The sequence below is a fragment of the Apostichopus japonicus genome, chromosome 13 (assembly GCF_037975245.1).
Source record: "Apostichopus japonicus isolate 1M-3 chromosome 13, ASM3797524v1, whole genome shotgun sequence".
NCBI lineage: Eukaryota > Metazoa > Echinodermata > Holothuroidea > Aspidochirotida > Stichopodidae > Apostichopus > Apostichopus japonicus.
Window position 1 is genome coordinate 8,671,350 of NC_092573.1, and position 12,735 is coordinate 8,684,084.

Consider the following 12,735-nt stretch of genomic DNA (forward strand, 5'->3'; position numbering starts at 1 on the left):
CGGGCACAATCCAAGGATAAGCAGGGCTAAGTTAGACTGGGGCTGCGCAAGGGTCGGGCAAGCTAGACGTCGGCAATCCACCGGTGTCGGGCAGCACAGGCTTCGGGCGATCCACCAGTGTCGGGCAGCCTAGGCGTCGGGCAATCCACTTGACTCTGGCAGCGCAGGGGTCGGGCAATCCGCTGGACTCGGGCAGCACAAGGGTCGAGCAATCCGCTGGACTCGGGCAGCGCAGCGATGCGGGCACTCTAAAATGCTTATACACAATTGTTTGGACTTATAATGGCTAATATCATAGGCTTTACCACGAGCCGCCAAAAGGAAGTTCCTCGTCTTGCCACCCGACCGATCTTTCAGTAACGAAAGAACCCTTCATTAAATACCCAGAAATAACCCCCGTATACACACGTCCGTACATGAACTGTAAAAAGGCTTAGACCAATCAGGGACTTCCTGTATATAACTACAGTGAGCTGCGACCAATGGGATCGACTCACACACCCACTGCCGTGCCTGCCTATGCCAGTCACGGGAATACATCGATATATAGCATAAATACGTAATAAGTTGTCGTTCCGGATAAACATCTCTCGTTGCCTCCGCGGAGCGCAACAGATGTAACCCCTGCCTGAGGGAACGAAACTATCTCACTAAGGAAAAGTCGTAGCTTTCCGCTACAAAATCATAATTACTAAAAGGTCATGATACAACACATCTCTTTATTGACTTCTGCAAATGCCAAATTTAAGGGAGTGACAACTCTAGTCTAGTAAAAGCATGATCATAACCCCCTCCACGCCAATGGAACGTCTTCATGTTAATGAGATAGTATAGTATAATATGTGGTGCAGGAATTGTGTAATGTTTAATTCGTCAAACGGTCCAAAGAGCTTCATATTCCTAAGTGTAATACACAAAGCATTGATACAGTAGTGTACAATAACTTAGAATCTTGAGAAATTCTGGTTTTCACCAGAATCGATACAATGCACTGCCTTATCGTCTCAGACCAAAAAATCGCAATGTTTTTCTTCAAATGCATTCTTCTTGGAATCGCGTTCATTGCACCATTTTGTTGCCTTACTGGTAAGTATATATGAATTTCGATTATTGTTACTTATCTGCACTACATTGTAGTTTAATATAAGAAAAGTATATTGGCTACATAACTTTATATGCCATATAATTTAATATTCATATACATGGTACAAATATCTGTGTAATTGAAAAGTCTTAATCGAGCTTCAAGCAAAGAACATCTTTACTGTCAAGTTCGATACGAGAATGCAGCCATTTGATAGTGATTTGATATTGTACAAACGTATTACTGCATCTATGTAATGTATTTAACACTATTCACTTTAATTTAGCCATTGATTATTTCTTGTAAATTTGTGTTTTTAATTCATTATGTTTAGCCCAATTGCATTAATATTGAGCATGCATATTTAAGGTCAATACAACGGTAAAAGATGTTGATTTCAGTAAAATGAACTGGACAAGTCAGTACTTTATGCAATATAATATCAGTATTGGGTTAGCGAGGAATTTGCCAAGGGAGGGGCGAAGCCTGTAGGCAACTATCTATAAGCGTAGCGCCACCATGAGTTTGCGGGAAGCGTACCAGAAAATTCTGCAGCCCCCCAACCAAAAATGTTTATGAAAATTCGGGCAAAATGCTGAGATTTTTTCGGTCACCTTCTGAAAGAAAATTTACAAAGTGTTTTTCAATGGTTAAACTGATATTATTATTATCATTATTATTGTAAGGTATGGTACCGAATGGTACCGTAATCAAAACAACAAGTTTCGATGACACATCCTGGTAAGGGTACCGTCACCCCTAGATAAGATTACCCGCATGATCAGATTTTTTCTAGATTTTTCAAGATTTTTTTGTTTGTTTAGAACAGTACTTTGAGCAGCATTTCCGTCCTTTTTCTATGTTTTTTTTTAACCTCACTGATTCCACGATTCCATAACGACATACATAACTACCTTATCTATGCAAATCTTACTTCAAATGGTGGCATAAACCGAAAAATTTACAACTTTCAATTAGTTTTTCTCGAAGGTATTTTCCGTTGGGATCCAAATAAACCTCGCCCATAATATGAATATTTAACAGCTACGAACGTCATGGCCAATACGTAATACAACACCATGCTTGCTTTGTGTAGATGTATGGCAGTTGTCTATGGCAGTTGTATTATGGAGCTGCTAGAGTCCAGCTGGCTGGTTGTACTTAGTAACCATGCACCTCGACGTTTTGAACCTATTTTTAGCAACGGCCCATAACTAAGCCTGCATATCTGATTGGTTGAATTCAAACTAGTGGGATGGGGGAATTGTATGCGATAAATATAAAATGTGTAATTTGTCGGACGACTCTTTTCGTATTTTCTGCAAATGTCTTCAAGTACTCGCCAATTAACGCTTTTGGCAGGGAAAAAACTTGGCTAATATCTTAGTTTACTGTTTTGTGATTGATATATGTAAAAAAAAAACTCGATGGACTTGTCAAAAAGGTGGAAAACGGCGACAAAACGCAAAATGCTGCTTTAAGTCTTAAGTATAGAGGAACGACATAGAAACCAATGAAGCCTATACTGCCTGTTTACAAACGATTCTGAAGTGAATACTACATAAATTAAGTAGACAATGGGACAAACAAAATATGATCCTATGCCATCCCCCTCCTCAAGAAGCGCATATGTAATGCTAAGCCTGGTTCCTCTAAAGGAGGATTTTATGCGAAGTCTTTATGTTGATACGTAATAGTCAAGGAGAAAGCAAATATTTGAGTGCTGGTAGGTATCTATAGATTCCGGTTTTCAAGATGTTTCAAACAAGATAATTTTCTGGGATGTTCCTTGAAGCGATTTAAGTGCTAATGAAGTCGGCTCCCCGGTATACGCCATAATGTAAATCCTTTTTTTTTCAATAAATTGTAAAAACTTGACCGAAAAAACTGTATTATGATATATATATTGTAACGCCGCCAACGTCTGGTAGTGTAAAACCTGTCTCGAAACCAACTGGAGGAGAGTAGGGGAGGTAGATGGGGGACGGGTACAGATTAACTCTAAATCAGGAGGCAGACACCAGAGTTGTAAGATTAATAAAAGTATAATTTCTTATCTCGTTCTACATCTACAGCGTATAATACAATATTTACATTTGCCCAATATAACGCACTGGGGTCGGGCACAACCCAATGATAAACATGGCTAAGTTAGACTGGGCTGCGCAAGGGTCGGGCAGTCTAGACGTCTGCAATCCACCGGTGTCGGGCAGCACAGGCTTCGGGCATTCCGCTTGACTCGGGCAGCGCAGGTGTCGGGCAATCCGCTGGACTCGGGCAGCGCAGGGGTCGGGCAATCCGCGGGACTCGGGCAGCGCAGGGGTCGGGCAATCCGCTGGACTCGGGCAGCGCAGGTGTCGGGCAATCCGCTGGACTCGGGCAGCGCAGGTGTCGGGCAATCCGCTGGACTCGGGCAGCACAGAGATGTGGGCACTCTAAAATGCTTAAACACATTTGTTTGGACTTAGCAAATATCAAAGGCTTTACCACGAGCCGCCGGAAGGAAAGTTCCTCGTCTTGCACTCGACCGACTCTCCGACCCTCTGACTCACTCATTTACGAAAGAACCCTGCATTAAATACCCCGGAAATAACCCCCGTTTACACACGTCCGTACATAAACTGTAAAAAAAGGTTTAGACCAATCAGTGACTACTTGTATATATAACTACGGTGAGTTGCGACCAATGGGATCGCCTCACACACCCACCGCCGTGCCTGCCTATGCCAGTCACGGGAATACATCGATATAGCAAAATTACGTAATCAGTTCCTGTTCCGGATAAACATCTCTCGTTACCTCCGCGGAGCGCAACAGATGTTACCCCTGAGGGAGCGAAACGTATCTCACTAAGGAAAAGTCGTAGCTTTCCGCTACATTTCCCCCACCCGAGCTACAAATGCGTCCTCGCATTTTCTATACCCAAAAACTAACTAACAATACAACAATTAATTAAAAATTGGTTCCTCTTAAAACAAATCACTTAATTTACAATATAAAGTGAGGGCAAGAACGTATGAGTTTAAGAAACAATCGTTTCAGCTTGGGTAACTCCTAGTTACAGTACATTGTTTACCAAAAATAGCACGAAATAAGCATGAAAAGAAAATCAACTTACGTTTGATAAGAACATAAAGAAGGTAGTGAAAGAGGGTCCGTAAGTAAAATGTTAAACATAAAAATACGAAGTGTCCGTTCAAAAAGCACATAATTATCCACTTTTGTTCAATAAACAAAAACAAAATGCTGTGACACAAATGTTGTCCAAGTAAAAATAAATTTAAGTAACGAGAATACATGTGTCCATACAAAGAAACAACGTTTTGAAACAATTTTCCGTGATGGGTCTGGTTAACTTCGTTCCCGGCGATAATTTCGCTGATCATTCAAAACGGAATAAGCGTCCAAAGAAAATTACAGGTTACGAAACCATGAATATAGAATGTTCTCTCCGGTATATAGAATAGAAAGAAATTATTTACAAAGTAACTGAAAGTTCGTTTCGCTGAAGGGTTGGTTGTCTTTAAAATTTCTCTACAGTTACGTAGATCCTCCCATCCTGGAGTACCACCGTTGAAATCCTCTCCTTTGGTTGTCTGTCGTCGTTATTACCCACCATCGGTCTATTCGCATCTTCTATGGCCTTTTTTAGTACCTTGCGGGTCTGGTCTCCGTCGTTCGGCTGAGACAGGCTTCTTCTGAGTGGGGTTACCACTGGTGTTGAGGGAGTGTCCCTCTGCTCGATAGCTTCGTCCAAATGGTTTTCTTGCTGAAACTCCGTAGCCGAATGGGGTGATCCAACGATAGTCTGAAGTGTAGGCCAATCTGGCCGCTGGACCCTGGGTGGAGATCGAGGTTTGGAGGTACTAGGCTCGTTAGGTTCCTTTAAGCCTAGGCTGACCTGCCTGGTGTCTTCCGATTTATGGCGACTACTCTTATGTCGAACCACGTCGGCCTTCTTATTAGACGAATAATCACATTCTTCACATCTAAAGAGTTTCCTGCCGTCCCCGTGTTTCTCCGCATAATGACGTTTCAGTTCACTGAGATCAGAGTAACGTCTTTTACAGTCTCTGCACTTGAATTCGGCTTCGTATAAGTGAGACATTTTTAGTTGTTCCTGATGAAGATGCAACGCGGAAATGACTGTGTGGAAGATCTAGCTGAAACTAGTGTACGGCATAGTGTCCGATGTTTTGTTTTTCATGCCACGGTGGAGGAAAGATAAAACCACTATGGCAGTCAACAAGGAGATCCGCGGTGGTATTATCTTACGTAAGGCCAACGCGTCGACGCTACTGTTTTTGTAGATTTTCCACCTCGGTGACCGTTTGCTGAGGAGCTTCGCTGATCGAAGGCTTCCGTAACAACCACAGGGGCGGATCCTCTCCGATATAAGGCTTCAGACGGTTGTGATGAACTACCTGCGGTTTCTTCTTAGGTCGCATTTTAACACGATATATGACATCTGAGAGTTTCTTTAGAATTTTTCCTGGCCCGTCCCAACGTTTCTGGAGTTTAGGGGAAATCCCTCTTTTCCTCTTGGTGTTTAGCAGCCATATCAAATCCCCCTGAGTAAACTCCTGGTTGTATGCACCTTTATCGTGAAAATTCTTTTGTTTATCACTGGCTAGTTTTAGCTTCCCTCTTGCAATCTCATGTATTCTGTGCATGGTCTTATCTAACTCCAGTACATATTTAGGGGTAGGCTTACGGGGACTGTCTGTCTCGTCGGGTAGCCTGGGGAGTTGGGCGCTTAACGGCAAGGTAACCATCCTTCCCAGCATGATTTCAGCCGGTGAAAACCCGGTGCTTTCATGCTCCGCGGAGCGATAAGCCATTAACAGGTACGGCAGCCACGCATCCCAGTCTTTCTGATTTTCACTTACAACAAGGGAGAGCATATCTTCTAGGGTCCGATTAAATCGCTCCACCATCCCGTCGGATTGTGGATGGAACGGTGTCGTCCTTGTCTTGTGAATGTCTAACAGTCGACACATATGTTGGAATAGTTCGGATTCAAATTGTCGGCCCTGATCAGTGTGAAGTTCTTCGGGGACACCAAACCTGCAGATAAACTCTTCAACCAGTACCCTGGCGACAGTTTCGGCTTCCATGTCGGCTATCGCAAATGCTTCTGTCCATTTTGTGAAATAATCAGCTATGACAACGACGTACCGATTACCCCGACTCGATACTGGGAGTGGTCCCATGATATCCATGGCGCAACGTTGTAGTACGTGTCCGGCGCCATACTGCTTTAAGGATGCATTGGCCTTTTTCCTAGGGCCCTTTCGTGAAGCGCATGCGTCACAGCTCTTACACCATTTCTCCACGTGGCCCCTATAACCACTCCAGTAATACAGTTCTCGGATACGTTTAAGAGTCTTCTTCGTCATAAAATGGCCTGAAAGCCTATGGTTATGGGACTTATCCAGGATTTCTTCTTGAATTTCTTTTGGGACTACCAGCTGATGCAGTTCGCTATCTCCCGCGTCCGTCTCAAATTTACGATAGAGTACACCCCCTTTAAGAAGTAAGCGATCCCATTGGCTCCAATAGTTTTTTAAGGCCGGACTGCCTGCAGTTATTTGCTCCCAATTCGGTCTTGAATCCTGCACTTCTTTCCAGAGTAGTATAGGCCCAATGTCGCTGTCGTCAATTTGCATTTTCCGCAACTCAGCATGTGTCCATCTGTGGAACCAGGAATATGGTTGACTTTGTGAAATATCTTGATGGTTCTCCACAATTCCAACAGCAGGCTCTGACTCATTTCGTCTGTTTATTACAAACACCTGTTTCACGGTCGGCTCCGCAAGATTTGCTTTGTCTGCCTGATCTTCTTTTTCTTCGGATTTTTCACAGTGTCGGCATTCATTGCAGGGGCGTCTTGATAGGGCGTCAGCGTTACCGTGTATTCTTCCTGGTCGGTGTGTTATGTCAAAGTCATATATTGAGAGAGTCTCCAACCATCGGGCTAGCTGTCCCTCAGGATTACGAAAGTTTACTAGCCATCTTAAAGCGCCATGATCAGTTCGAACCACAAACTTGGCTCCATAGAGGTAGTGATGAAAGTGTTTGATCGAGAGAACAATGGCCAGCAGCTCCTTACGTGTAACGCAATAGTTCCTTTCCGTCTTAGACAGAGCCTTACTGAAGTAAGCTACAACCTTTTCTTGGGTAGACCCTTCAGTCACCTGGGACAGTACAGACCCTATGGCAAAGTTACTGGCATCACTGTCGAGGATGAATGCCCGTTTCTCGTCCGGATAGACTAAAATAGGCGCCGACGTGAGCTCCTGCTTCATCTTTCTGAAAGCAAGTTCACAGTCCTCATTCCATCTAAAGTCCCTTTCTTTTTCAGTTAGGCGAAACAAAGGTGCGCAAATATGGGAGAATCCCTTTACAAATCGGCGATAGTATGAACATAACCCGACGAAACTACGCACTTCCGTATTGGAACAGGGAGTAGGCCACTCTAGTACACACCGGACTTTCTCAGGGTCAGGGGCGATTCCTTCGCTTGAAACGACATGTCCTAGGTAGTTGACCTCCCTTCGGAAAAGATTACACTTTTTCGGGTTGAGCTTTAGTTTCGCCTCACGAAGCCTTTGAAAAACGCCAGCAAGTCGTTTAAGAGTTTTCTCGAAGGAGTCTCCATATACGATGACGTCATCAAGATACAACAAACACGTTTGCCACTGCAGACCCTTTAACACCCTCTCCATAAGTCTCTCGAACGTCGCCGGGGCGTTACAAAGTCCAAACGGAAGCACCTTAAACTGGAATAGACCACTTCCGGTAACGAAAGCAGTTTTTGGACGGTCGCGTTCTTGAACCTCAACCTGCCAGTACCCGCTCGCCAGATCGAGCGTTGAAAACCACTTTGCCCCGGAAAGAGTGTCTAGGGTGTCGTCAATTCGGGGTAGGGGGTACGAGTCCTTCTCGGTTACGTCATTTAGCTTCCTGTAATCGACACAGAACCTAGTGGAGCCGTCTTTCTTTTTCACTAGTACTATCGGTGACGCCCAAGCACTCATCGAAGGCTCGATAATGTCATGGTCAAGCATTCTCTCCACTTCTATCCGAGCCTCACCCTTACGGTGTATCGGGAGTCTACGTGGCGCTTGGCGAATTGGTCTCGCCGTCCCTGTGTTAATCTGATGTTGCACCAGGTCTGTTCGTCCGAGGTCCTCTTTTGATCTAGCAAAAACATCGGCATTGGCTGCAAGGCATTTCCTGACTTCACCGGCTTGCGCCTCGGTTAATTCAGTACAACTTCGCAATGCAAGCTCCTCTAAAGGTTCTGTCAACTGAGTAGGCCCAGTAGGCGGTACACCATCACCCCTATTTCTTCCTTGCAGGGTTCTACAGCCCACAGACGGATTGTTTTCTATTACTTCTGCAGAGTAGCATTCACCTACGAGTGTTCCCTCATACAGTGTAATAGGTCGGTTCGACGGGTTCATCAGTCTCAGCGGTACCAGCTCATTAGAGGGGTCTACGAGTATCTTGGCAACCATCACACCATGTCTTTCGGTAAACCTTTCGTTACACTCCACTACAGCAGGTACCTCGACTCCAGCCATTCCTGGAATTCTCGCTGCTACCATTTTCTCGCTTTCCTGGGGGATCACTACCGTTTTAGCTATCACAACCCTACAACCATCGAAATTCTTTTCGATGTTGTCATGTTGTATACCTCTAATGGTCAGCTCCCCTTTCCCAGCGTCAATGGTACAGTTATACCTCTGAAGGAAATCGTAACCCAAAAGTGCATCGACATCGATGTCTGCTACCCAGATCTCATGCTCTACTGCAAAGCTACCTACTTTCAACTGGAGTCTACCACACCCCGAGAACGCGAGGGGTCTACCGTCTGCAACAGCCATGTCGAGAGATACATCCTTGAGCTCCAAAGTCTTTTTGGCGGACAATTGCTCAAAGAATCCCGTTCGCACTACCGTCAGGTCAGCTCCCGTGTCGACAAGTAAACTCACTTTGACACCCTCTAGCTCTCCCTGTACGTACAAACCTCTCGCACCCACAGACCGCAACCTCTTCCATAAGAGTGGTACATTGACGGGCTTACCATGTGGACTAGTCGATCTTTGCCCTACAAGACCGACTTCTCCTCGTTTTCCTGTTTCTTTGTCTCCTCTGCAGGGATAACATATTTCAGGGGGGAAGGACAGTTCCTCCGAATATGGCCCATCTCTCCACAGTTCCAGCATTTGATAGTTTTCCGCCTTTCTTGGCCTTCCTTTGACACATTTGTGTTGTTCACTAAGAGCAGTTTCTGTAGCTGTTTAGTAAGTTCGGAGAATCCTTCGGTCATTGCTGTCGCTAGTGTTTTACTAATATCATCTATCGCACCACACTTGTTTTCCTGACCTTCTGTCTTCTCTGATACAACTCTTACTACAGCCCTCTTCTGGGTGTCCTTCCTCTGTTCGGAGAGGGTGAAGGCCTCCAGCTCGGCTGCAATGCTCACTGCTTCCTCCAGGGTCTTGGGTCTTGACTGATATATCTTCCATCTGATGTCACGGTCGCTTATGGCATCTATAAAGAACTCTTTCGATAGGGTCTCCTTCATCTCAATAGAGGCATTAGGGTAAGCACGGGAGAGAAGTCGTTGTATATCATGGGCCAGTTCTGGAATACTCTCCCCTTGTTGTCGGGTCCTGTTACGTAAGAGCGTTCTGAATAGTTCTGTCTGATTAGCTCTCCCGAATCTTTGTTCGAGCGCATCCGTGAGAGATTCAAATCTTCTTCTCTTCGATGCATCAAGATCAGCAAGGACAGCCTGTGCTGGGCCCCTCAGGCTTGCCGCTAGTTGTAACGCCCTTGTTCTCTCATCCCAACCGTTTAGTTCTGATATTAGCTCAAACTGAACTATGTAATCCTCCCAGGGTGTTGAGCCATTAAATGAGGGCGCTGTTACCCTGGAAACACTCAAATTGGGGGCCTGGGGCTCATACTGCGGGTGCCACATTCTTTGCCGACTGATTTTTTCATCATTGCTCATAGACAACCTTCGATTATTCCCTTCCTCCCGCCATGGATACCCTGGTCTCATACCTGGTCGCAATTCGTTTGTTCTAAAACGCCCCCGGTCGTAGGCCGGAGCGCTTTCATATGCCTCTGTCGGCTGCTGCATTACCATTTGTTCCCTTGGGCCACCCCGTGGTTGCCATCTACTCGCCTCCAGGGCATCCTCTCTAGCTGTCCTCTTGTATCCCTGGTTCATCAACGGACGGCGGTCTTCGTCTCCCCAAGCTTCACCACGTTCGTCGGCCAATTCATACGATCTGCCTACCGTCGGGCGACGGTTTTCGTCCCTCAGAGCCTCTGGACCCACAAGAAAGTCAGCCAACCTGTCGCCGTCCCCTTTATCTCCCCAGCCAGGCTCGTCTTGATATTTCGTCGTTTGTATCGGCCCTCCACATGATCTCGGTCTAACTGGCACGTTCAGAGGATCGAATTCATCCACATCAGGGATGTTCTCGTCCGGAAGTGACCACGTAGCCGGCTCGTTCACCACAGACTGTTCAAAAGGGTTAGTCCCAGACATCTCGACTCGGTCCAGACTACCAGATAGGCACTAGAATCCCATCGCTGCCACCAATGTAACGCCGCCAACGCCTGGTAGTGTAAAACCTGTCTCGAAACCAACTGGAGGAGAGTAGGGGAGGTAGATGGGGGACGGGTACAGATTAACTCTAAATCAGGAGGCAGACACCAGAGTTGTAAGATTAATAAAAGTATAATTTCTTATCTCGTTCTACATCTACAGCGTATAATACAATATTTACATTTGCCCAATATAACGCACTGGGGTCGGGCACAACCCAATGATAAACATGGCTAAGTTAGACTGGGCTGCGCAAGGGTCGGGCAGTCTAGACGTCTGCAATCCACCGGTGTCGGGCAGCACAGGCTTCGGGCATTCCGCTTGACTCGGGCAGCGCAGGTGTCGGGCAATCCGCTGGACTCGGGCAGCGCAGGGGTCGGGCAATCCGCGGGACTCGGGCAGCGCAGGGGTCGGGCAATCCGCTGGACTCGGGCAGCGCAGGTGTCGGGCAATCCGCTGGACTCGGGCAGCGCAGGTGTCGGGCAATCCGCTGGACTCGGGCAGCACAGAGATGTGGGCACTCTAAAATGCTTAAACACATTTGTTTGGACTTAGCAAATATCAAAGGCTTTACCACGAGCCGCCGGAAGGAAAGTTCCTCGTCTTGCACTCGACCGACTCTCCGACCCTCTGACTCACTCATTTACGAAAGAACCCTGCATTAAATACCCCGGAAATAACCCCCGTTTACACACGTCCGTACATAAACTGTAAAAAAAGGTTTAGACCAATCAGTGACTACTTGTATATATAACTACGGTGAGTTGCGACCAATGGGATCGCCTCACACACCCACCGCCGTGCCTGCCTATGCCAGTCACGGGAATACATCGATATAGCAAAATTACGTAATCAGTTCCTGTTCCGGATAAACATCTCTCGTTACCTCCGCGGAGCGCAACAGATGTTACCCCTGAGGGAGCGAAACGTATCTCACTAAGGAAAAGTCGTAGCTTTCCGCTACATTTCCCCCACCCGAGCTACAAATGCGTCCTCGCATTTTCTATACCCAAAAACTAACTAACAATACAACAATTAATTAAAAATTGGTTCCTCTTAAAACAAATCACTTAATTTACAATATAAAGTGAGGGCAAGAACGTATGAGTTTAAGAAACAATCGTTTCAGCTTGGGTAACTCCTAGTTACAGTACATTGTTTACCAAAAATAGCACGAAATAAGCATGAAAAGAAAATCAACTTACGTTTGATAAGAACATAAAGAAGGTAGTGAAAGAGGGTCCGTAAGTAAAATGTTAAACATAAAAATACGAAGTGTCCGTTCAAAAAGCACATAATTATCCACTTTTGTTCAATAAACAAAAACAAAATGCTGTGACACAAATGTTGTCCAAGTAAAAATAAATTTAAGTAACGAGAATACATGTGTCCATACAAAGAAACAACGTTTTGAAACAATTTTCCGTGATGGGTCTGGTTAACTTCGTTCCCGGCGATAATTTCGCTGATCATTCAAAACGGAATAAGCGTCCACAGAAAATTACAGGTTACGAAACCATGAATATAGAATGTTCTCTCCGGTATATAGAATAGAAAGAAATTATTTACAAAGTAACTGAAAGTTCGTTTCGCTGAAGGGTTGGTTGTCTTTAAAATTTCTCTACAGTTACGTAGATCCTCCCATCCTGGAGTACCACCGTTGAAATCCTCTCCTTTGGTTGTCTGTCGTCGTTATTACCCACCATCGGTCTATTCGCATCTTCTATGGCCTTTTTTAGTACCTTGCGGGTCTGGTCTCCGTCGTTCGGCTGAGACAGGCTTCTTCTGAGTGGGGTTACCACTGGTGTTGAGGGAGTGTCCCTCTGCTCGATAGCTTCGTCCAAATGGTTTTCTTGCTGAAACTCCGTAGCCGAATGGGGTGATCCAACGATAGTCTGAAGTGTAGGCCAATCTGGCCGCTGGACCCTGGGTGGAGATCGAGGTTTGGAGGTACTAGGCTCGTTAGGTTCCTTTAAGCCTAGGCTGACCTGCCTGGTGTCTTCCGATTTATGGCGAC

The 12,735-nt window shown here is 45.6% G+C and overlaps 1 protein-coding gene across 3 annotated transcripts in view; it reads left to right on the forward strand.

Moving 5' to 3' along the window:
- Positions 1 to 853: 853 nt before the first annotated feature.
- Positions 854 to 12,735, forward strand: part of LOC139978642 (neuronal acetylcholine receptor subunit beta-4-like) — a 53,176-nt gene continuing 41,294 nt past the window's right edge. The window contains exon 1 of one of the 3 annotated variants that reach the window (XM_071989017.1): positions 854 to 1,086. In XM_071989017.1, coding sequence (XP_071845118.1) covers positions 987 to 1,086 — 100 coding nt within the window. In that variant the 5' untranslated portion in view covers positions 854 to 986. The remainder of the gene's footprint in view (positions 1,087 to 12,735) is intronic. The other 2 variants (XM_071989016.1, XM_071989018.1) reach the window with 2 other exon arrangements.